At 39.1% G+C, this 26322-nt stretch overlaps 1 protein-coding gene across 2 annotated transcripts; it reads right to left on the bottom strand.

The window, feature by feature from the left end:
- Positions 1-421: 421 nt before the first annotated feature.
- Positions 422-24125, bottom strand: flnca (filamin C, gamma a (actin binding protein 280)). 2 transcript variants are annotated; one of them, XM_067380441.1, is made up of 48 exons: positions 23400-24125; positions 21165-21413; positions 20129-20226; positions 19408-19558; positions 17923-18041; positions 17732-17809; positions 17471-17633; positions 17192-17392; positions 16988-17044; positions 16354-16491; positions 15948-16074; positions 15355-15491; positions 15076-15269; positions 14868-14981; positions 14540-14683; positions 14228-14351; positions 13983-14143; positions 13806-13896; positions 13561-13730; positions 13331-13448; positions 12939-13201; positions 12264-12861; positions 11994-12170; positions 10525-10687; positions 10248-10408; positions 9944-10111; positions 8563-8686; positions 8309-8465; positions 8026-8215; positions 7906-7929; positions 7529-7773; positions 7270-7369; positions 7032-7172; positions 6660-6788; positions 6396-6569; positions 6125-6286; positions 5847-6050; positions 5589-5741; positions 4489-4611; positions 4143-4379; positions 3764-4033; positions 3525-3662; positions 3323-3438; positions 2385-2517; positions 2042-2218; positions 1677-1895; positions 1265-1477; positions 422-1139 (listed from the first exon to the last, which is right to left on the bottom strand). In XM_067380441.1, the coding sequence occupies exons 1-48, from the start codon at positions 23770-23772 to the stop codon at positions 952-954; spliced, it is 8154 nt and encodes a 2717-aa protein (XP_067236542.1). In that variant the 5' UTR covers positions 23773-24125; the 3' UTR covers positions 422-951. The 2 variants fall into 2 exon arrangements, with proteins under 2 accessions (XP_067236542.1, XP_067236543.1); XM_067380442.1 differs by lacking the exon at positions 16988-17044.
- Positions 24126-26322: the final 2197 nt, after the last annotated feature.

A 26322-nucleotide genomic window follows, 5' to 3' on the forward strand; every position in this document is an offset into this window, starting at 1 on the left:
ACAGATTTACAAATGAAAGTTATTTCCTGTGGTTTAATTATACTTGTTTTGCATTACCCAGGTCTAATAATATTTTTTTTCACACGGTGACAAGGGTTCATGAAATAGAAACATTTTAATACGAGCAGGTGTCTATGCAAAAGCGAATGGGGATCAGTAGGTTAAATATGGGACTCCCTGGTCTAAACAGAGAGTGTCTGAGTTCCTAAAGTTGAACGCTATTGCAAAACTTGGGAGCCATATAGGATATACTTTACCTATATTTAAATTAGCAAACTAGGCTTGTCCAATATCACATTAAAATGAATAATTATTTTTAAAAACAATAATGTAATGATTTTAACTGACCAGCTATCTGTCCTAAGAGGCTAGTCTTGAAATGTCTAGGTTTTGTGAATGAAAAAACAACAACAACAACATGCTTAGTTTTATTCTTTATTTAAGTTTTCAAATGCATATTAAATAGTTGGTTAAGATAATAAAATATTCTATAAAGCATATAAAAGCACTGGATATATCTATACACTGTTGAAATTGTCAGAACACAAAACCATATTGCTGATTTCCCCTGACCAACAAAAGTGCCTTTAAGAACAATAAATCTCCCTCTGTAAAATACTCACATTTTCTCTTTTGGTGATTAAACAAAACAGCCTTTCAACAACATACTTATTTAATTAAACTATATTCTTTTTTTAATTAAAATTCTTCACTCTTTTAACAATAAAAGGTACATTTCTGCATCCAACACAGTATTAAAATGCTTTTGCGTCAAATTGGTTAGCATTAAATAAAGGGCAGCGGCCTCTAAGATCAGCTTCTGTCATAAAATAAGCTTTTCTTCAGAGAAGTTAATATATATATTCTTTCAATTGAATTAAGCTAATGTTGTTCATTTCTTTTTCATTATTTATTCTTGATTAGGAACTCTAGAGGGTTGACTTTAGGTTTTTAGGGAGCGATCACATGGAAGGGACTTCCTGGTACACTTTCATCCCCCCATTTAACAATAACCACATAGTTTCCTTTCTCTTTCACTGTGTAGGTTACATTGTAAAGCTTGTTTCCCATATGTTTAACAGTTACATCTTCACATGGAGTTCTGGGACCATGGACACCGACCATTAGCATGTTTGAACCTGAAAAAAAAAAAAAAGAAAATAAAATAAAATTATGTTCCTCTGACAGCAAAATAAATATCATGTATACTTATGTACTTTGTTGGTGACAAACCATTATTGACTTAATTTTTGTTTTATTTTACCTGCTTTACTACAATCAACGGAAAAGTTGTTCTTCTGACCCACAAAGGCTTTGGAGAGGCCAGCACCATGACATACGACCTTACTAGCGTCTGAAGTTGACTGCGAGCTGGACAGAGAGCTGTAAGCTCCGGCCATCTTAGAGGTTTTGGTAACAGTCTCCACAATGACTGATGAAGTTTCATGCAAACTGTGGCCGCCAGACAGACGCATACCTACAACAAGAGACCGATGTGTTAAAAGCCAATCACAACTCTCTAATTGCACAAATATTACGTAGCTGAAAAAACACACTGGATGTCCCACGACTTACTTAGATTGTATTGAACTAGAAACAGTTTTACTCTAAGCTCAAAGGCAGAATTTGAGTCATAACAACAAAGTACGAATTCAATTAATTTGAGTTCATCCTACCTGTAACTTTTGCTTTGAAGGGACTGCCAACAATATGCTGTGGGCCACCATATTTGATGCATATAAGGTAGTTGCCTGGTGCCATAGGTGTATAAGACACTTTATAACCTTCTAGGCACTCAGTGCAGTCCATTTTGACCTTTGAGGGACCATCAATAGTAACAGATAAGGAACCGGAACCAGCCTTGCATGTGTTGACGACAAACTCAGAGGGGACTCCTACAGAACAGTAAGAACATCAGATTAAAATGGGATCTGCTGGTGATTTATAACTGACCGAGCAAGACCATCTACAGCTAAATCCTTCGTAATGCTAATCTTTACATACTGCACTTATCAAGCAGAGGATTACAATGGACCAATACCTGTGCGTCCACCCTCAAGTCCTGGACCAAAGGCAGACACCATTCCTGGGTCGCCAACACTTTCTGCTTCTCCGACACGGACTCTGAATGGACTTCCTGGGATATGGCTTCCATTGAACTTCACATCAATCGAATGAACGCCATTCTCGCGTGGAATGAAGCGAATCGCATTCTTGTCTGTGAAAAGGAGGGAATTATAATGTTTGAACAATTAAATGTTGCCTTTTCAATTAAAGTAACATTTGTCATCTTTTACAATCTGTATTGTATAAAGCACTATATAAACAAAGATGACTGAATAGCCAATGTTCTTAAGACAAAAATAAACAAGTCTACAACTCACCGCTATCCAGTTCAGTGACATAACACTCCTCTACTACACCAGAGGGGGCGTGTACTTTAGCATCTATGACACCCCTTGCCCCATTCCTCTGAACCGCAAAAGAGGCTTCCTGATTAACCTTCAAATCCTTCTCCTGAAAGTGAAAAGATGAATTCAAGTTTGATTTCTCACTCTAAAATGCTCAAATACAGATAGATAGATAGATAGATAGATAGATAGATAGATAGATAGATAGATAGATAGATAGATAGATAGATAGATAGATAGATAGATAGATAGATAGATAGATAGATAGATAGATAGAGTACACATAAGAACACTTAAGTCAGAATTGCGAGATATAAAGCCAGAATTGTGAGATATAAAGTCAGAATTATGAGTTATAAAGTCAGAATTGCTTGATATAAAGTCAGAATTGCGAGATATAAAGTCAGAATTGCGAGATATAAAGTCAGAATTGCTTGATATAAAGTCAGAATTGCGAGATATAAAGTCAGAATTGCTTGATATAAAGTCAGAATTGCGAGATATAAAGTCAGAATTATGAGTTGTAAAGTCAGAATTGCGAGATATAAAGTCAGAATTGCTAGTTATAAAGTCAATATTTGTAAGATGATAGATAGATAGATAGATAGATAGATAGATAGATAGATAGATAGATAGATAGATAGATAGATAGATAGATAGATAGATAGATAGATAGATAGATAGATAGATAGATAGATAGATAGATAGATAGATAGATAGATAGATAGAGTAAAGAGAGTAACATAAGAACACTTAATCTCTGCTCAACAAAATAATAGTATGACCCTGGACAGACATGAGAGTCGAATTACAGTTTAAGACAAAAATAACTCAGCCATGACTCAAAGAGCAGAAAGAGTATTGTTTTGGCAAGCTTTTATTTCACTGTTGCTGACCAACTTGGAGCTTACCTGAAGGCTTGTAACAGTAAGTCGACGTGCATCATCAGACAATGTGGCAACAGGAACAACGAAGGGGCTATCTGGGATATGCTCATTATTGAACTTGATGGAAACTTCATAGTCACCTGAGAGGAGAAATGGAGAATGAGAATGCAATGGTTTTGCTATCTGATTGTGACTCAAATCATAGCAACTTCTTTGTAAACCTTACCTGGCTCTTGTACAATGTAAATAACACCACAGGATCCATCTTTTCTATCTTCAAATGAGATTTCAGCCTTGCTTGGCCCCTCTATAGCAATGGACAGACCGCCTGCTCCAGCCTCTCTTGTCCAAATACTGAATTCAGCTATCATAGGGTAATGAAAATAGAGATGCATTAAATGAAAGGGGAAAAAATTATGTAAATTTCTATCACAGAAATAAGAGGAAAACACATTTGAAACATACCAGGAACTTTTGCAACAGCTCTCTCTAGGCCTGTGCCTCCAGCCCGGACCTTGTGGGAACCTCCTTCCCCGAGGGGCCCAACTGTAAACTGGAAGGGGCTTCCAGGGACATGCTCACCCCTGTATTTGACGTTGACAGTGTGAGAACCCATATCGGTAGGTACAAAGCGGACTCTGTAGGTACTGTTTCCGCTATCAACGATCTCTGCATCTGTTACATTTCCACCAGGGCTGGTCACCTGGGCTGTCATTTCCTGAATCCCTGTGTCACCTGGAAAGGGGAAAACAAGTAAAGGTAACCAGAGCTGTAGGCGGTGGTGTTTTTTGGTGGCGGGAAAGGGGGGGAGTGTAAGTACAGCATAAAAATGATTTACCCTTACCCTCTTGCAGAACTGTACCAAAGCTACCCAATCGATCTCTTCCCAGGAAGGACTCAAATACATCTCTGAAAGGGTCACCGCCGAGCTGTGTGCTCTCCTCTACGTGTACTTCACGTTTAGTCTCACCACCGTGCGTCTTGCTGATTTCAGTGCGTTCTGTACGTGTGTACATGTGGCTACTGCGTGTGAAGGTACGAGTTAAGCGCTCCTGTGCTGACATCATCTGAAACCAATTTCCTAAGTAAAAATGAATGAGAGAGATTTTTTTACATTTTTAGTTGTTTTCAGACACCTTGGCTAATACTGTGACTGTATTATACTCTCCTTTACTGGTATTTGTTTTTACCTGGAATTTTAAGGTTTAGGTCACATGCGCTGCCCACTGAAGCAATAGAGGCAGCTTGCCTTTTCCTTGTTATACTCTCCTTCATCCTTCCTTCTCCTGTTACCTTCACTGTGAAAGGGCTTCCTACAGAGTGGGGCGAGCAAACAAAATGTTACAAATCTCTCCTGTAATGGAATGCAAGCATACATGAGCATATCACTATGGAAGCTTGTTTCCGCCATGAAATAACAAAGGTAATTGTGACTTTTTATCTTCAATTCTTACCTTTTTTTCTCAGAATTGCGAGATATAAACACAATTACGAGTTATAAAGTCAGAATTGCGAGTTATAAAGTCAGAATTGTGAGATATAAAGTCAGAATTGTGAGATATAAAGTCAGAATTGTGAGATATAAAGTCAGAATTGCAAGATATAAAGTCAGAATTGCAAGTTATAAAGTCAGAATTGCGTGATATAAAGTCAGTATTGTGAGTTATAAAGTCAGAATAGTGAGTTATAAAGTCAGAATTGCATGATATAAAGTCAGAATTGTGAGTTATAAAGTCAGAATTGCAAGATATAAAGTCAGAATTGCAAGTTATATAGTCAGAATTGCATGATATAAAGTCAGAATTGCGTGATATAAAGTCAGAATTGCAAGTTATAAAGTCAGAATTGTGAGATATAAACTTGCAATTGTGTGTTATAATGTCCATTTGTGAGGGGAAAAAGACTGACGTTTTTCTTAGAATTGCACTTTATAAAGTCAGAATTGTAAGTTTATATCATGCATTTCTGACTTTATAACTCGTAATTGAGTTTATATCCTGCAAAAAAAAAAAAAAGTCAGAATTGTGAGATAAAGTCACAAAAAACTCACAAAATCATGATAAAAACACAATTGCGAGAAAAAAGTCAGAATTGCAACTATAACTCAAAATTCCAACTTTATATCATGCAATTCTGAATTTATAACTCGCAATTGCTAGTTCCAATCTCACAGTTCTGAGAAAAAAAGAGTTGTGAGATAAAAAGTCGCAATTACCTTTTTTAGTTTTTTTTATTTAGTGGTGGAAACAAGCTTCCATAGATCACTGGAAAGAAACACTGAAAAAGTAACCTGGTATGTGTTTTTCTGCAAACTTGATGTTGATGATGTAGTTGCCTGGCTCAGTGGGGCAATATGTCACTTTACATGTTCCATCTTCCATATCCTCACAATTGATATCCACCTTACTTGGACCCTCGATGGACAATCCAAGTCCTCCATATCCTTTGAATCAAGATAATCAGTTCAATTGGGTGCATTAAACGCGATTTGAATTTGAAATAATGCATAGACAAATCATGCAAGAGCAAAAAAAAACTAAGAACATACCAGCATTTCTGGTGTCCACAAAGAACTCGGCCACTTCAAAGGTATGTGCTTCAACTAAACCTTTACCAAAGGCCTTGACTCTGCTGGCCTCCCCAATTTCTGATGGTCCTACCATAATCTTAAAAGGGCTGTTGTTCACATGTTTCCCACTCTTCCTCACGCTGACCTCATGCTCCCCCACTTCCTTTGGGGTGAAGGAGAGACCTGATGAGGGGAGCAGAGATTAATCAATGCCAATCCAGTGTATGCAGAAAGATTTTATGGCCTCTTGTGCTTACCAATGTGCCGGTTGGGCAACCTCTTCAGTAGGCAAGGTTCGTCCTTTCCTGACGGAGCTTTGATGCTAGCCGTCAGATAGCTCAGGTCCGTTTCTGTGATCTTCAGTGAGACATCTGCTGCTGTGCCAACGTTCAGCTGAGACCTTCGGAGTGAATCGTCACCTACATGAACAGAAATATTAACGATGAGAATAGAAAGTCACCAATATATGGGCAAGAGTTTTGTTATTTTTACCAGGTCTAATTCTTAGTGACACATTTCTTATCATACCAGTAATTTTTGCCGTGAAGGGGCTGCCAGGAATATGGCTGTTGTCAAACTTGACGATGATGTTGTAATCACCAGGTGTGGTGGGCAAGTAGGACACAGTGCATGTACCATCTTTATTGTCCTTACAACTGATTTCAGCTTTAGATGGACCCTCTACAGCAAGGGACAAACCACCTGTGACGGGCAAACAAAATGGACTATTTGGCACACTTTTTATAAAAAATATATTTATATATTTGCTTTGCGGCAAACACATTTATGTACCTTGTCCGGCATTCTTGGTAACAACCGTAAAAGTGGCCAGTTTATTGACAATGCCATGACACAAACCAGGTCCATAGGCAGTCACCATTCCACTGTTCATTACATCTACATAGAACTGCAAAGGACTTCCTGTGAACATAATTGTATTCAAGTTGTGATTCTGTAAACTACATGATGCTGTGTATCATTCCACCATCTTAAATAACTTAAACAGGTCTCAATACATATTTGAACACTGAAAAGTGAAACTCTCTGCTAGAATTATGTGTTTCCAAATGCCAATGAGTTTATAAGTTATACATTTTAAGTACATCTTGACTGTCCAAATGCTTTTTGGGCCATTTCGCACATAAAGTGAAAAGAAAGTCCAACCTGGGATGTGGTTGCCATCATACTTGATGTCCATTTCATGAAGGCCTCTCTCTGTAGGCTGAAATTGCACTGTGACTGTTCCATCTTTGTTGTCCCTGATGAAGGGACGAGCTGTCTTACCAGAGGGCATACGCACCTCCCCTGAAAAAAAAACAAAACAATCTGGGTATACTTCTGACCACAGCACACAAGAGTAGTAACATTTTTGCTCGAAAAAGAACACGATTAAAGATGTTACCACTGAGCTCTCCTTGCTGGACAGTGAATGGGATAACAAGGTTCAGGGGTTGAAACATGGGCTTTGCGTCGTCTCTTGGTGGAACAGGTTGATCTGTAGCCTAAGAAAGACAATCAACATTTCAAACAGTCTTTCTGTCTTTCTGTCACTGCAGTATTGAATATTTTAACCATCTCTTTCGAATCCCTTTCTGTTGTAATGTCCCTGGTATTGGCCTGTGATACACAGTTCAACACACCTGTTCAGTATTATCACTTACCATGACTTGAAAAGGGCTTTTAGGAATGTGTTGCCCTCCAAAGCGGATTGTGATGACATATTTTCCCGGCTCGGGTGCAGTATAATATATGTCGAAGGTGCCATCGGGATTTTCTGTAACATCCATATCCAGCTCAATGCCATTTGGGGTCAGAACTGTACATGTCACCTTCCCTTTTCCAGCAGCCTTGGCATCCACAGTGATGAATGTCTCTTCTGCCATCTTAATATTGGGCCCAAGACTTTCTGCTCAAATAACAACAAAGAATTTAATTCTGGAAACATATTACATGGTGTAATGGTAGAATATTTCATTATAGAACAGGCCACCATTATTCAATAATAAAATTATTTTAAATTAATTTCCTGATTCCTTACCAACACCACGTCCTCCAATAGACACTGAAAATAAAAAGCAAATAAATAAATAAAAATCAGTAAAACCAGAGGTTTTAAAAATAAAACTCAAAAGACCAAGCACCAAAATTAAAAGAATACCTGTGAGCAGACATTTGCTGGCATCACCAGTTGGAAAGGCTTGGACATTGTAAGGCGAGTATGGAATGTTATCTCCACCATACTTAATGGTTATGGTGTAGCGGCCAGTCATATCTGGCACATAAGATACAGTGTAAGTTCCATCTCTGTTGTCTTGAATGCTGGCTTTTTTCGGCTTTCCCTCTGGATCCTAAATGGAACACAACATTTAAATGTACTGCTTTGGTAATATATAGCAATCTTTTAGGTTTCCTATTTATATATAGAGAGAGAAATTGCTCACAAGGATCTGAACTGTCAGAAGGCCTTTCCCTGCATCACGAGCATCAATGGTAAACTCCACTGGTAGACTGGCAGCAACTCCTTTAGTGTCCAGACCAGGTCCGCTTGCCCGCACCTTACTGGCATCGTGTGAGGGGGCTGAATTGACTTTGAATGGACTGTTTACAACCACAAAATAAAAGAGTGGCAAAATGATCTCTTCAAGTCACATTACTGTCATAAGGTAACAATAAAATAAGATCTTTAAGATCTTACCTGCCAGGTACTTCTTGGTTGGCGTATTTGACAGACACAGTGTGCGGCCCCTCCTGTGCAGGGGTGTAGTTGACGGTATGTGTTCCATCTCGGTTGTTTTTAACAACAACAGGCTCAAGAGTTCCTGTAAGACAGAACAAAGTGAAGATTGCGTTGGTCAGACCCTGACAGCAACAAGTGTCGGCTCACATCTGAGCCGCATGTTATCCACATGTACCAAATGTGGGCCGGATCTGGGCCACAATATGTTGCTGTCTGGGGAGGCAAATATGGAACGTATACTGCATATTTGGAACCGCATACTAGTATGGCTGAAAGATTAATCGAAATTAAACCGAACGCTATTTGGCAAAGACTACAATTTTTTATACACAGCTTGTCAGTGAAGCACAGCTTTGTGATCAGTAGTAAATGCTGCTCCATCTGAAAGCCAGAGGGCGCTCTCATGCAGAAACTCCAAATATGACCCACAAAAGTAAGATAACACGCCATTCCAGGAAATCCCTGCATCATACTATCGCTGTAGCTGAATAAACAGAAGATCGAAACGCATTGATTTATTAAGCATGACTAATAAACACATGCCTACGACAATATATGGTTTATCGTATTCTTCAAGTCTTCTTAGGTATTTTCATGATAATAAAGTGGAGTGAATTCAGAGTGATTGGGACACATTTTCACATTTTGGAAAAAGTGTCCCAATCAACCTGAATTCACCCTTTATTTATTGCAGTGCTCATCGACATAGCATGTCACTGTATAGAATACTATGAAATAATATGTTGTGTGCCTTATTCTGTGTAAGAAGTAACATCATCTCACAGAAGGATGTGGACCAGGACTAGAGAGGGCTAAAGCTGGCGAGGTGGCCAGTTTCACAGTCGACTGCAGTAGAGCCGGAGAGGCTGAACTCACCATTGAGATTGTGTCGGATTCAGGGGCTCAAGCTGAAGTTTGTATTCAAAAGAACAACGATGGAACGTTCTCCGTAACCTACACCCCGCTCTTTAATGGGATACACACCATCACATAAACTTTGAAAATGTTTTAAATGTTGTCTTTTGTTGGACAAGTGACTCACACTTGCAGTGCTTTCAGATGGAGCACCATTTACTACTGATTATAGAGCCATGCTTCACTGACAAGCTGTGCATAAAAAACAGTTCATTCTGGTTCATTTCGATTAATTGTGCGGCCCTACATACTAGTATACTACTCATACTACTTTTACCATATCTTTCTATGGCAGAAATAGTAAGAGTAGTATGTAGAATGCAGTTTTTGAATTCAGCAATAGAGTCTTCTACAGTGGAGAAGTACCTTTAAACAAATTATTTAGTGTTAGACTGGCTCAAAGCAAGGGGTTTATGTTATGTACCTTTTGGTCCATACAGCTGCACCTCTAGAGGAGCCAGACCTGCTTTGCTGCTGTCCACAGTGAAGGTTTGTGGAGCATGTGCTGTAACTCTGTTAGCAAGTCCAGGACCTGAGCACTTCACCTTACTGACATCCACCACATCCTTAACCAGCACCCGGAATGGGCTGCCTGAGAACAGTAACCCCAAATATAAAGTAGTTATAGAAATATACATTTAAAGTAAAAAACAATATGTATAGATAAAACAGTAATATTGTATAGGTAGTTAACATCTTTATAGGTATTTAGGTAGATAATATTTCACCTGGAATAGGCTGGCCTCCATAAGTGATATTGACATCATAGTCTCCAGCAGTGAAAGGCATATATTCAACACTGCAACTACCATCTTTGTTGTCCTTACAGAACATTTTGGCTTCTGATGCTCCTTCAATGGTCAAGCCCAAACCACCAGTCCCAGCACCCCTTTAAAATCATAAGCATTAATGTACAATGAGATGTAAATTTCCCAAATCCAATTGAGCTTTATAGCAAATAAGAGTTTTTCTTAGGGTATCAATGATGCTACAGTAAACGCATACCTTGTCTCCACTGTGAAGCAGTTGGGTTTGTTGACTAGCCCACCTTCCAGGCCTGGACCATAAGCTCGAACACGTGTTGGGTCACAACCTTCTACAACTGACACTTTAAAGGGACTCTTAGGAACAGCAACCTCATCATAAAAGACCTCGATCAGGTGCAAACCTACACAAAGCAAAAAGATACTTTTATTTGAAGAATTCAGCTTTATGCAAATCCTACTTCATATGCTACATAAAGCTATTTTGCATTGTGTTGTAATATTTCATTTAGAATTGCATCTATGAAATAACCTTTTGCTTGTGTAGTGTTTCTAGAAAGTATATGTGACAGGCTCTGTTTAACAGTGAACTGCAGCTGTCATTGGTATTAATATAAGATGTATTTCTGTACTGCTGCAGAGGGCTCTAGTCATGCTCAAAACTATTTAATGATCTCTTTTTACAATGCATTTCCTATTTATAACCTCCCTCTCCATCTGTCATATGGTCTCATTCAGTACCCCTTCTAAGCTCCTAAAGCTTCTCAAAATCTGTCTTGTCTGTATACACTCCCCAGGGGTTCTAAACTCTGGCCCTCAAGCTCCACTTTCCTGCAGAGTTTAGCTCCAACCTACCTGTAACTTTCTTATATAGACCTTAGCTTGGTCAGGTGTGTTCGATTAGGGTTGGAGCTAAACTCTGCAAGAAAGTGGACCACAAAGGGTGATATACCCAATCCATTGTATGATACAAGCCGCTTTTCCAACGCAGGATCTTTTCCTAGGAACTAGAGACTTTGGAATGGTACTCTGTGTGGTTCGACCACATTGAACCAGGATCTAAATGAAGTTCCAGGTAAAAATCCACCCCTCAGAAAGTCCCTGCGCGCGAGGTAGTACTAAGTTCAGAAACTTTTGGGCATGGGACTTGGGCGCTGAACATGCTGATTGGTTGAGTTTATGCAGCATTTTGATTGGTTGACTGCACACAGCATTTTATTTCAACCACCATTTTAAAATTCTGTGGTGCATGCAGTAAGAATTGTTTGCTATTCAAATCAACAATGAATTCAAATCGACAAGAGTTTAAAAAATTCGACCAATGGACCGTGACGAGGTTCAGACTCTATTAAGTTTATTTGCGGAGGACGAAATCCAGCGAGAACTGAAAAGTCGCACACAGTCCTACGTCACTTGCCTAATCTTCACATAACTTTAGACCACGATGGAAATAACAGACAGCAACAGGTCTGGGGGAAAAAGTTCCTGGGACAAATCGTTCAGGGTAATTTCAATGGAAAAGCAGCTACATACATACATGTATCTCTTTCTAAAAAGGTTCCTCCACCTTCTTTGCTAGATATCACAAGTGAAAAACATAACACTCACTAAGCATTCATGGATATTTATATATAAAATAATTAAAACTCTTTGAAAGCCTTCAAAAAACCCTCACTTTAAACTTATTTGTTCAGTGTTTGAGTGACGTACCATCCTCAAAAGCAGTATATTCCACTCTATATGTGCCGTCACCCTTATCAGTGATATATGCATCTGTGTTTGCGCCTGATGGATTGTTGATGCGAATCTTAACATGATTCCCTCCTTTGGTCTTAGTCTGGGCCCGGGCATCCACAATGAAGTGTGTTGTCACGTCCCTGAGAACCCCTTGAGTGACAGAAAAACAGGAAAATAAGGTATAACTGATAGCTTTTGTTGGAAAGTTAATCACAGAAAGTAGTTAAAATTGTTAAATATTACCTCTGGGCTCGACTCCTGGTCCATACACTTTAATCCCACTTGTGTCCACAGATGGCTCCACCTTAACATGTATGGGGCTCTTGGGCACCTGTTGACCTCCATATTTGATTGTGATGGTGTGTATCCCATGAAAGAGCGGGGTGTAGGTTACGGAGAACGTTCCATCGTTGTTCTTTTGAATACAAACTTCAGCTTGAGCCCCTGAATCCGACACAATCTCAATGGTGAGTTCAGCCTCTCCGGCCTTACTGCAGTCAACTGTGAAACTGGCCACCTCGCCAGCTTTAGCCCTCTCTAGTCCTGGTCCACTCACTATAACCTTTCCAGCATCCAGAGCTGGCTTGACAACAGCTTTGAAAGGAGAGCCAGGGATGTGAGCTTCCCCAAATAGGATATTTATGTTGTAGTCACCAGCCTCTGTGGGCAAGTAGAAAACAGAGCAGGTTCCATCGCCGTTGTCTTGGCACTCAATCTTAGCCTCACAGGGACCTTCCAATGTTAGACCCAGACCACCAGCACCTGCCCCTTTTGTGTCTATAGTGAATGGTGCAGGCTGGCCGACAATACCACCCTTAAGTCCTGGTCCAAAGGCACGAACCTAGTGGAAAATCCAGTAACATTAAATTATAGAGCTCACACAATAAGTCAAGAGACCTTTTATTCCTGTGATCTTACCTTGGAAGGATCGGCAGGCATGAGTCCCTCCACAGAAAAGGGACTTCCTGGAACAGGGTTCCCATCATAGCTGATGTCCACCTTGTAATTACCCTCCTCAGGTGGGATATATTTCACACAGGTGGCCTCTTTTGTCTTGTCTGACTCCAACTTACAAGGTATTGGTCTACCAGATGGTGAGGTTGTGCTCACTTTTACAATACCCTGTCCACCTGCCCCTTTTGTGTTAACAGTGAACTCTTGGTCCTTTCCAACTTCCACTTCTGCAACACATACAGCAGTTTATTAAGCATTAGAGCGTTTAAAGTTGATAGCTGAGGTTGTAAAGAGTTCTTTCCTAGAAGAAAAATACTTTGGCATAAATGGTTTAACTGTTGGGTTAAAGTCCTTACTTTCATTAAGGCCTTGAACTTTGACTTTGCCGAGATCAAGCGAAGGGGCGACTGTGACTTTGAAAGGGCTTTTGGGAATGGGATCTCCACCATGTGTGACCATGACAGCCATCTCACCCTAATTTGCAGAAGATTAGGCATTTATTGCTGGTGAGACATAACCTTTTCAATCTTAATAATACTCATGTTCAAAGCAAAAACAAAGTGGAATAGATGACAGTGACTCTGACCTGATGAAGAGCAGTGTACTTCACAGTGTAGGAGTAGTCATGATTATCAATGATCTCAAAATCTTTAACAGCGTTTCCTTTGGCGGCACTTTTGAACTGCACCTCTGGTTTTGCCTTTCCTGCTCCCTTCGTGAAGATGGTGAAATGGGTTGGAATATCCACTTGAACGCCTGTAAAGCAGAGCTGTGTCAATTAAAATTAAGTTCTCTGGGGCTTAAGGTCTTAATGTTCTGGCTTACACCCACCTGTCTTGTTCAGTCCAGGACCTTCAGCCCTGACTTTACCAGCATCATGAGATGGATCCACCTTGACTTTGAATGGGCTGTTGGGGATTTCCTGTTTTAAAGTGTTTGAAATGTTCATTTAGCATTAGTGTGCAATTGGGTACAGGCAAGAACAATGAAGTTTGTTCAGAGTTTTACCTGATCTGCAAAAAGCACCATGATGGTGTAACGGCCAGGGCCAGGGGGCGTGTACTTTACAGTGAAGGTGTCGTTGTCATTTTTAATGATGTCAAAATCTATATCTGCCTCTGCTGGACCCACCACACCTGGGGCACATTTGATCCCAATGCTGACATCACCTAAGATATAGTCAGAATGGTTAGCCACACTAAAACTCTTTTACTACGTCATATAACAAGAAAAAACAAACTCATTATGCAAACCTTGGCCAGCTTCACCGCAGTCGACAGTAAAGTAGGTGGGCTCATTTGCCTTTAGGCCAGTTTTCTCAACTCCTGGTCCATAGACCTTCACTTTGTCAGGGTGACAGCCTTCACCAACAAGAACCTTTAAAAACAAAGTTTTAAGTTATGGTCTATAAAATCAGCAATTATGTGCAAAAACAAAGCAATATCTCAAAGAAAACAATGACTCATCTGATGGCGCCGTTACAACACATAATATGTTGTATAATATGTATAATATGCTGTTACAAAGCATAATACAAACCAAAATACTACACTAGGAATACTCACTCTGAAGGGACTCTTGGGTACGTTGACCTCCCCCCAGGTAATTATGATGGTGTGCTTCAACGGCTTGGTAGGAACATACATACAAACAAAAGTGCCATCTCCCTTATCAGTAATCTGAATGTCAATCACACAGCCTTCGGCATCCTAGAAGAAAAGCCACCAGTTTGAAGAAATATAAGAATTCACATTTGCACATATGTTGGTTTGAGCAATTCAGTCTTTGTCCTATGTTACCCTTTAACACTGATTCTGCTTGCAATTGTTTAACAATCATTGCCAAAGGAAAACATTGAAAATAAATAAATGAAAATATTACACATGGACAAACCTGAGCATAGATCTTCAGACTGCCTTTGCCAGCTTCTCGAGCGTCAACAGTGAATTGTGTTGATTTGTTGACAATAACTCCGGTGGGCTCCAGGCCTGGCCCAAATGCTTTGACCTGCACATAAGATCCATCAGATCAATAATACTGGCATTGACAGCAAAAGACAATAAGAGATGACTTTTGATTATTGTTTCCATGTGTTAACCACCTTCTCAGGGAAGACATCATTAGCTGCTGGAAGGATATGTGCCATGAATGGGCTGTCTTTGATATCTTCATCATCACAGATGACATGAACCGCATAATCTCCAGGTTCGGTGGGCCAGTAACGCACATCACAGGAACCATCACCTTTATCGTCACACTCTATCTTTGCTTGAGAAGGGCCCTCAATAGAAAACCCTTTAAAGAAAAGATATTGCACCTAATATTAGCTGGACGCATAAAATAAATTATCTTAGTTATTTTCTTCTTCATTTTGAATTACCTAGAGTTCCTACTTCTGTACCAATAGCCTCAACAACAAAGTCAGCTGACTTTCCAACCATCCCGGTCTTCAAGCCAGGACCCCAAGCCCGCACCTTTTGTAGTCCAGCTTCCTTGCTGACCTCCACTTCAAATGGGCTAAAATAATCACATTTTAAAGAGTGCTGAGATCTGACATAAATTATAATAGGGGAAACTTTGACGCAGAGAAAGGGGTGAACATCCTTTCACCAAGTAGAACATGTTCTGGACCAACATCCTTGTTGATCCTGGAACAACATTTCAATCAACCAATCAGATTTGACCAAGAGGTTTACAGTTAATGTCAAGTTTAGGCTTACAAGAAGGGTTAGGGCATTCTACACCATTCTTATTCATCTATCATTTCCCTTTGATTTCAGGGATAAGTTATGGGCAGGGTTAGGTCGAGGGGTAGGGATAGGTTTAGGACTATGTTTTTGGACAGGAATGTTGTTCGAGGATCAACAAAAGATGTTAATCCAGGAATATGTCTTACTTGGCAAAATCACAGCAAGGAGAAGGTGTGCATATTTGCATTACAGTGGTTAACCAAGTTGTACAACTAGCTCTCACCTGCGTGGGATAGGCTGGCCTCCCCATGTGATGTTTACATTATATTTTCCAGGCTTAACGGGACAATAATCACACTTGAACACTCCATCACCAACATCACGTACTTTCACAGGCACGTCTACTCCTCCTGAAAACATGTGCAAACAATTCTCAGCATTGTTTAAATGTAGCCACATTAATTAATGAGCAAAGAGACATGTAAAATGTATTTATAATGTAGTACTGAGTCAAAATGTATACAATTAATAGTCATAGTTATCTAGCCAAGGATGGCTATGTAGTCATTAACATTTAAAATGTTTTTTTTTTCTTCTTCTTGCAAAGGTAATTGCGTAAGAATAAAAGTATGCAGTTTTAATATTAAAACAATCCCCACAATATACCTCTGAGAGAAAGAAAGACTCACCTGGCCCTTTCACTGAGACCTTCAACTCTCCAGTTCCTGCTCCTTTGGTAAAAACTGTGAAATCTGCCACCTCCTTAACTCGAACGCCCTTAGGCTGCAGTCCTCGGCCAGTTGCACGACAGGCATTGGCATTGCTGGCTGATGGGGAAAAAGAAACAAAATTAAGAGATTATAAAATGTCCCAAACTTTTTTAAATGCATAGACTGAAGCAGTGTTAGTAAGGTCAAGCGAGGTGCTGTGCTTCTGGTGAGTTGCTCTGATGACAAACAGGAAAACAGGACAATCAAGTTATTTATGATAAGTAAGGACATCCATAAAATACAATAGGACATTCATGAAATTCAATACAAAAACATAACAGCATTACAATGACAGATTGTTGGAATGGTCATTTTAAAAACGTCCAAACTGACGATATTACACCCAAGCCCAAAATACTTTGCTCAATTTCAACAAGATGTATAAAAATCTATTTAAAATCTATGCTTTATTTTCAACATGACACTCAACATGACAACTTTGGTTTTGCCCTTTTCCTACCATGCCTCAAAATGGGTGTTTTGTTGTATGGTAGGAATTAAGCTGCTGCGAACAAGCAAGAAGCTAAGCTTTAGCCCGCAGAGGTATGCGCACCTTTCTTTTTATGAGGGGGTATCTGCTTCGGAGGCAACGCAGAAGGTTTAGGGTGTGCTACAAAATAAACAATTGGTTTTTTTTGGTGTGGGGGAGATTCTTTGACTTTCTTTGTTGCCCACCGTTCCAATATGGCTGACATGTTCAAAGACATTTGTATATTTCAGTAAGGTATATAAGAAAGGAAAATGATCAGATGCTTACCTTCAGAGATGTTCACTTTAAAGGGGCTGTTGGGTATGGGCTGCCCAGCAAAGGTCACATGGATGGTGTGTGGCCCCTCCTGCAGAGGTTTGTAGGTGCAACGGAAGATGTTATCACCCTTGTTTTCTAGAATAACTTCCACAGTGTTGTTTTTATTCTGAGGGTCAACAATGACCACACTAACATCTCCAGCCCCTGCACCTGAAATGCGTGAGACAACCGTTAGAGCAGCTTCATACAAAAAAACCTCTTCCAAAACACATAGTGCATTCTGCTTACCTGCAGTATAGATGTCAAAATAAGTAGGTTTATGGGCCACATTGCCTACTGGCTCTAAACCTGGACCTCGAGCCTGAACTTTGCTGGGATCACCCAGAGCCTTCGCCACATTCACCATGAAGGGGCTCTTATCAATGTCCTGACCGGCAAAGAGTACTTTCACCTGTGATATAATATAATAAATAAACATCTATGCCACTGGAAGCAAAACGGGTTATACTTTGAAATGGACAATGTACAATCAACCATGTTCATACATACCTTGTGGGGTCCCTCAACCTTGGGCACATAGGTGACTGAGAATGTCCTTTTCTTGTCATTGTTGGCGACAACTTTAGCCTTAATTTTAACAAAATTAAAAGATGGATTGTAGTTAAAATGTCATTGATGGTTTGTTTCACATTAATGCAACATTTACAGAATGTTAGAAAAATATATCTGTAATATCTCACCTCTTCAGTGTGACCCTCTGGGTCCTCTACATATACAATCACTTCACCAAGTCCTGCCTCCAGTGTCTCTACAGTAAATACAGCTGGCTTCAAAACCATGTTCCCCTGAGGCTCAATACCTGTTTCCAAACAAAAGAAAACATCAAGTCTTTCAACAGCAATACTCAGAATGTCCATTTTGCATACTTTATTGTAGGGATGCAACAATAATCTTTCTTTAACGAGTTTGTTTGCCCATATAATCTTTAGGGTATTAGTTTAGCTAATTTGGCTTGCTTGAAGCATCTTCAACTCGAGCTCTGATACACCCCCCAGTGAATAAATATAGGATGTGATTACATAGGGCTAGGTACCTGAAATGAAGGTGGAGTTTGGGGAGGTGGAGGGATGCTGAAACAGCTGAGACTGAAGAGAGGTAAGCAGCTGCTTATATACTCTGGCTGTTGATTGGAAGATTAGATGGGCTCGCTCCTCCCTAAATTACGTTTAGGAACTTCACTTATTTTACCTAAAGGGGTAGTTCACCCAAAAATTTAAATTATCCGATAATTATCTCCCCCTCAAGCCTTCCTAGGTATATATGACTTTCTTCTTTCAGTCAAACACAATCGGAGTTATATTAAAACATATTCTGGCTGTTCCAAGCTTTATAATGGGATTGAATGGTTACAATGATTTTAAAGCCCAAAAAAGTGCATCCATCATCATAAAAGTAATCCATATGGCTCCAGGGGGCTAATAAAGGCCTTTTGAAGCGAAGTAATGAGTTTTTGTAAGAAAAATATCCATATTTCTAACTTTATAAAGGAGAATCACTGGCTTCCGAAACACGAGCCAATTCCGGCCGAAGTATTGCCCAGCCCTATTTGTTTGAACCGCAAGAAGCATCTACTCTCATCTAAGCTTACGCTACTTCTACATCCTACGTCATATGCCACAACTCGACTCTCTCATAAACACGTGGATGGACATTACTAGAAGCTAGTGATTATAGTCTATAAAGTACTGTAAATTCTCCATTTGCTTCTCCATTTTACTGGACAATGTGACAGCTGACAGCCTCACAATGCGATGGACACTGTTTACAGTAATCCGGGGAAGTTCTTGTAAGCAGCGACACTAAAAAGTCATCTTCTCCTCAGTCATTATGACAGCTCTAGGTAAGGAACAATGGCTTATGTCGCAGCACCTGATGTAAATATGTGGCCTGAGGAAAAACACGGAAGTGAACGTGCATAGAGACCATTCTGAGAGATTTAAACGCAATTCACAAGTGCGTATTGAACTGTGGATGCTGTACCAAATGGTTCAATATTATATTGAGAACTGTGGCATCCCTAATGCAAAGTTCTCAAGATAAAGCATAAATAGCTCTTATTTTAAAATGAATTTGACTGAATTTGTATGTGTAGTTCAAAAACTCTTTATTAATTTTGTGCCGACATAGCACTTTTCGTGACGTTTCAACAGCTTTAGTTTGCTCACCTGGTCCATAGGCCTTGGCTTTTTTGGGGTACAGCTGCTTTGGCTTGAGAGGGGCTCCAGGCTTTAGTTTAGCTTTGGGAAACTGAGAGAGGTACGTCATCACTGAATGCTCATCCACATCTGGATCCACAATTTCCTCTGGAGCTATCACCTAGAGATCAAAAATTCATAGATGTCTGATGAGAATTAAGTATACAGGGCCTCGTTCACTAATAACTGCTTTCAAGTTGGGTAAGTTTGTGCTAATTAAAGTTATTACACTTAATTTCCATTGGAGAAGTAACAAGTGAACTAGTCAGAAAGCCTATTTATTATGAGATAAACATTGCAGTTAGAAGCCACTCCCTTCCAGCATTTTCTTTTCACCATCACGTTTGTTCCACCATCACAGGGTGGTGGCAATCTCTTCAGATACTATATTTATCCAAACAGTGCTGAGGTTTGACAGCGGCCTTCAACAAGCCAAGGTCAGGATTTACCAGGAGCCAGACCCCTCCCACATCCCCTCAACAGTCAGCAGGGAATTCAGCCCCAAGAATTTATGACACACATGCTACACCATCCATGGAATCTCACACTTATCCCATGAGGATAATGGAGCAGGCACCACTATGTGTCAAAGTGCTGAAACCACTAACATTTTACACAGACACTACCTTCCTTATGACTGAAGTAAATTCATTGGCTGAACATGTGGTGTTAAATGTAAGTGGATGTTCACCTGTGGCACGCCGAGCCAGTCATCAGCCTGCTGCATGGCCTCACGAGCATTTGCAACGGGCTGGTTGGGGTCCCATGTCTTCCAGTCAGGGCACAGACCTATAGAAAGAGTTAAATTGATGTGAGTGAATCATTAAAGTCAAAGTATTCATTTGGTCTTAAGCCATAAACTATACATAAAAAAGTGAAGGAAACATTTTATTGAAACAGTTATTACATCAGTTATGACATCAGGCCTCCCATAAACTTGGTCTACTCTTTAGAAATTGTTTATAGAAAATGTCTAACCAAACATGTAATGTAGCCTAAATATATAATGATAATGGTAATTCTGTGCTTTTGTCAAAAGCCAGCAACACCTTGTATGGTCATGACTGTCTCACAGGGACTGTTTCCTATCAGCTACACTGAAGTAAACACTTTAGTTCACTACCCCTCTGCTCAGTATGACTCCATGTGAGCAACAAGTGGCGCAGGAAGTAGGTCGTGATGAAATATACAAAGCTCTTGTTCTCTATTGTATTGCAAGTTAAACCAAGTTAAAAATTACAGAACTAGGGGTGTAACAGTACACAAACATGATGGTTCGGTAGTTCAGTACAGCAGGAGGAGACAAATAAACATAAAACTAAACATAACATTTCTCTAGTGAACTAACATGCTGTGGACACTAAATAACTTGTTAAATGTAATGCTGCATGAGATATTACTCTCAAGCTGCTTTTTTTAATTCTTTCAGCGATTGAAACACTGGTTGAGAGATTACACGTAAACATAGATTGTCTTCTTTTTCTGTGCTTTTTCCTGTTGTGGTGGTTAGCAAACAGTACTGCATTACCACGCGTGCTAATGGATCGGAGTGTGGATTGCTTAACTGTATGCACCGAACCGTGACGTCCGTACCGTAATGTACCGTTACATGCCCAGTGAGAACCTGAAATCTCTGGACAAACCTGACTGTTCCTCACCCAACCACAACTGTCCAAAGTCAAACCAAGCAGACAGCTACACCTGGTAATGTCAGAATGTGTTCTTACCAGGAGCACAGTTGTCCACGAGGGCACCAAGAGCCTTGCCATCCCTCCAGTCCTTGTTGAAGTTGTTAATAGGCAGCTCTGGAACCTTGTTCTGAATCCAGCCCAGCAATCTTTGTTTGGGAGTGAGTTTCTTAACCTCTTCATCATCCTCATCATCCCACATGGGCATGGAGATAGAATAATGGAGAATGAGTGTCCAGATGAGACCCAGAATCAGCTTCAAGTTCCCATCTACAATGGCTTTGCTGTCTACAAAGACAATCACAAGAAAACTGATTTATCAAATGGACTTTACAAATTGACATTGGGTTTAATTTTTCACATTTCTTTGAATCACTTGCTTTGATTACCATTCCCATCATAAAGAAGATTACAAAGACCTAGGATGTCAACATGAACTCAAAAAATTTATACTTTTTTGTTCCGCAAAACACACAACATTATTTATGTTTGTATTAATAGTAGTTCCAGGCTATAAAAGATTTAGTTCACCCAAAAATTCTCTCATTAATTACCCACCTTCATGTTGTTCTAACACTCGTAAGACATTTGTTCATCTTCGAAAAACATATGAAGATCTTGATGAAATCTGAGAGATTTCTATCCCTCCATTAACTCCCAACTACAATTTTAAGGCTTCAAAAAGTTCATAAAGAGATCGTAAAACTAATCCATATGAAGTGAGCAGTTTAGTCAATTTTCTGCTTTATATTTATGAATATATTTCATTTAAGCTTTTAGTCATATAAATAATCATCAACACACACATCAATTGTGGTTAACGGAAGCTCGAGCACATTTGCTTGATATGCGAGAACCAATGATAAGGTTTGTTCTCATGTGTTACGCAGCACATTTGAACTTCCACAAGAACTAATGAGGTTTGTTCTCACACGTCAAGCAAGTACGAGTTTCTCTTACCACTGATCAATGTTTAGATGTGAAAAAAGCCTAAATTAAATCTGTTCATCATATAAAGTGATTGTGTCTCTTCAACAAATTTTGAATAAACTGCTAAATTCAAATGGATTAGTTTTAAGATTTCTTCATGAACTTTTTTGGTTGTTGCGTAGACTGTCAATGGAGGGACAGAAAGCTCTTAGATTTCATTTAAAAGATCATCATTTGTGTTCCGAAGATAAATGAAAGTTTTGTGGGTTTAGAACAACATGAGGGTCAGTAATTAATGACATAAATTTCATTTTTGAGTGAACTAGTCAAGCCTCCCCTAACACCCTCACACCACTGCTTTACACAAAGTGCTGTTCTTTATCTATCAAAGCAGCATTAAACATTGACCAGTAAACTGCAAACCTACAGTGATTTAACTGCAATATTTCCTCTGTATTCATTAATACTCCAACAAGTTATTACAACATGTCTGCACAGATCAGATATAACCTTTCACCTTTATTCAACAAACAAGCCGAAGCCCCTTAGAACTATTTTCCATTTCACTGACACATGGAAGCCCAATGTGAACTACTCGTACATGGTGCTGAAATACTACTCCAGTCTCTGACCTGACACCTCAACTTTAGAATTGAGGTAGAGAAGTGAGCATCTGACTGCTGATAAAGTTTACAGGCAGACTTGTGTGTGACAGAGAGGTGTGCCAGTCAACTTTACTTGAGATACACAAACAGCAGTATCAATGAGACTTGTTAGTGCATGATAACTTCACTTCTAAGTAATTAACGAATATGAATAAGTTACTTTTATTAATAAGTAAATCGTTAGGGTTAGGGTTCCGTAAGTACAAATATTTTAATGTTAAACAGATTGACCATGTAAAGTTATAATATGAAGGAGATATTCCTACCTGACAATAAAAAACCCTGAACTGACAGCCCTTCTGTAACTGTTCGAAGTTTGAATAGAAATGTTGGTACCACTTTAGATTAGGGAACACAATTTCACTATTAACTAGATATTACTAGCATATTGGCTGTTTATAAAGCACATATTAATGCCTTACTCTGCATGACCACATTCTAGGTCCCTTACCCCATACCTAAACATAACCACTACAACAACAACCTTTCTTACTATCCCGAGGCAGTAACTATGAGTTCATTGAGGTAAAACTCCTAGTAAGTAGCACTTACTATACTCTAATCTAAATTGTTATCTAAATGTTAAAGGGTCTATACAATATTTTAGAACTTAAACATAAAAATACAAACTTTAAGTGTTGGTGTTTATTCCTGTTTAACTAGTTAAAGCAGAACTTACCTATTGACACTAATTTGATTCGCTCTCTGTCCAGAAACTCCAGGGCCACCGACACGTTCTCCAATTTCATTTGTCTGAAGTTTGGTCTGACATGATGCTTTCTGTACATTTTCTTCTGACTGAGGACCTCCAGAAGCCCGATGAGTTTGAGCCCATCGCCCAGGTCTTTCTGGAGGTCAGTGATGCCCTTATTGACACATTTGAGATGTTCATTGCACCATCTGGTGAAGGTGTTCTGCTGGATCTTCTTCCACGGCGCGTCCTCAGCCAGATCTTTCTCTGTTGCTGGCATCTCTTCCTCTTCCTCTTCCCCAAGGTCTGTGCCCTGGTAATATTGTGGCGGGAGATCGTCTAAATGTGTGTAATTGCTCATGATGGACTCTTCCTTTTATACTTCTAATGCGTGAAATTCACAGCTCGTCACTTTTGCGGGAGCGTGTCAAGCGCGCTCGCTGTTAAACAGATCAAAACTTGGATGAAGTTAAAAAACAAAAAACAGACAGACTCTCACAGATACTTGTGAAAAGGGATCTTCTGTCAAGACGATGATAGATATCCGATTTACGGTTTACACGGCGGCCGGTCCCCGTTTTTAATTCTCAGTACCCTGACAAATGTAGTCGCCACTTCTTAATGGACAGTTCGCGTTTGAAGAATGTCACTTTTTGAAAAATGAAAAAGTCACTTTGCTGCTCCACAGTTTGCAGGAGTGAAACTCCGATTGAAATGAAGAGAGGGTGAATGAAGGGGGCTTAAATGCACCCCGGACCCCGGGGATTACATCACACTGATGTAATGCTGTATACTGGAGCATGACGAACTAGTTTTCTAATTCTGAAGGATATCTATCATAGATCAGATTGGTCGAAATGAATGACACACATTGTGATTGGCCAGTTGAGACACACTTATTTCTGGACTATCGGGGTAAGTGGGCGGCTGCATGTCCTCTCATTTGCAAACTGTGCGGTCACCAGCCCTGTATGACAAAGTCACAGCAAAAATAGAGAGTGACGGCGGCAACACTTTACAATATAGCGTGCATGTCACATGTTACATGTTATTAAATGATTAGTGTATGGATAATGATATGTAATTACAAACAGCTCCTAAATAGACCTGCTGAGTAGAATAATTCATTAGAATATAGGCTCAAAATCAAACTGCGTTTTATATTATACAAAGTGATCAACCCTATAAGGTTACACCTACAAATTTTTTACTGTCCATGAACTGTATATATAAAAAAAAAGAAAAAAAAAAAAATAATATATATATATATATATATATATATATATATATATATATATATATATATATATATATATATATATATGTTGGTTTAACTTAAAAAAGGAAGTTACCTGGTTGCCTTACAATTTTAAGTTCATTTAAATAATGAATGCACCCTCAGGTCAATTTTGAACTAAATTGTCATATTCAAAATGCTAGTGCAAGTTTATAACAATTAGTTCAAACTTTAACCTGTGGAGGGCAGTAATACACTTAGCAGTGTCTACACTGCCGGAATTCTAATAGAGAAGAAGAAGAAGAGCGCTAGTTCAAGATGAGCATTTATGGTTAAAACATATAATTTTTTTTAATTTTTTATATATTTTTTAAGAAAATGAGTGATGGTTACCATTATTTCTCATCTGGGTTCACGTAGAACGCTTTGAAGCTGCAATAAAACTGTAATTTTGACCTTCAACCATTTGGAGGCCACTGAAGTCCACTATATGGAGAAAAATCCTGGAATATTTTCATCAAAAACCTTCATTTCTTTTCGACTGAAGAAAGAAAGACATGAACATCTTGGATGACATGGGGGTGAGTAAATTATCAGGAAAATTTAATTTGAAAGTGAACTAATCCTTTCATTATCTAAGTTGATTTGAGAAAAGAAAAAATGTTGTGATAACAAATCCTGAAAATATTTTTTACAGTGTGTGACATTCATTCCATACCTCATACAAAAACTACCTTACTAACTATTAATAAGCAATAAATAAGGAGTTTGATGGAAAATTCATAGTTAATTTATACGTGTTCCCTATACTAAAGTGTTACCAAAAGTTATCACCCCAAATTTAAATGGCAAGTGTTTTTTTGTTTTGTTTTTTTTTTTTTATAAGGGCCTTGGAATCCCTCTGTCCCCTGTGACTGGTATCAGGTGTCACATGACAGAAAATGCTTTTAAATTTTAATCCAGTCAGAGCATGGCATGTGCTCTAGCACTTCACTATGCTTTGGTAATGTGAAAGTAGTTGATATTGATCTGTTTAGAGAGCAAATGTGTGCCAAGTGTCCAAGTAAAACATCATGTTCTAGAGGGTTCTCTATCTGATTATAAATGTCTTGAGTTGCAATAGTGTTTGGCAAAGATTGTTTTCACCAATGTGTATTTTGGGCCGTCCTCTCTGCAGAGCAATGACCAGACAAAATGACTCAGCATGGCAGATTTAGATGAACACTTCTGACTTACTGACACATCAGTGACACACCAAATGATTAACCTGCATTTCACATGGTCATTAAAATCTGTTTTGTAACCCAAAATTCCGGTGACAATAAAATATTATCTTGTGAGAGACAATAAAATAATAAGACCGGGGTTTCTTTTTCAGATATTATGTCAGCACACTGATTAATTGCTTATTAAGGTTGATACACAAAAGACCAGTTCAAACACACAAATAGTTATTATTTTCATAATTTTATTGAAGACACTGAGTGATCATTGATAAGGCAGGCTGGACAAAGAAAATAAAATCGTGCATTTTCGTGAAGCTGCTTATAACACTTTGGCCAATTTTGGACCATTTGGTTTCCATTTATCAATATTTTTTGGTTGCCTTGATAGCACAGCACTCTTTACCACAGCATCTCAACTGGATTCAGATCAAGACTCAAGAAAACACAC

Source organism: Chanodichthys erythropterus, chromosome 24 (assembly GCF_024489055.1).
Source record: "Chanodichthys erythropterus isolate Z2021 chromosome 24, ASM2448905v1, whole genome shotgun sequence".
Taxonomy (NCBI): domain Eukaryota; kingdom Metazoa; phylum Chordata; class Actinopteri; order Cypriniformes; family Xenocyprididae; genus Chanodichthys; species Chanodichthys erythropterus.

Bases quoted from the DNA above. Each gene is read 5' to 3' on its own strand.
- flnca (XM_067380441.1), bottom strand. From the start codon at position 23,772: ATGAGCAATTACACACATTTAGACGATCTCCCGCCACAATATTACCAG. The intron at 7,173-7,269 runs GTAACATCTTTA...TTTTTTTTTCAG, and splicing joins CCAGCAAGGAGAGCTCAGTG to GGGAGGTGCGTATGCCCTCT. The intron at 3,439-3,524 runs GTAAGGTTTACA...TTCTCCTCTCAG, and splicing joins TTACATTGTACAAGAGCCAG to GTGACTATGAAGTTTCCATC.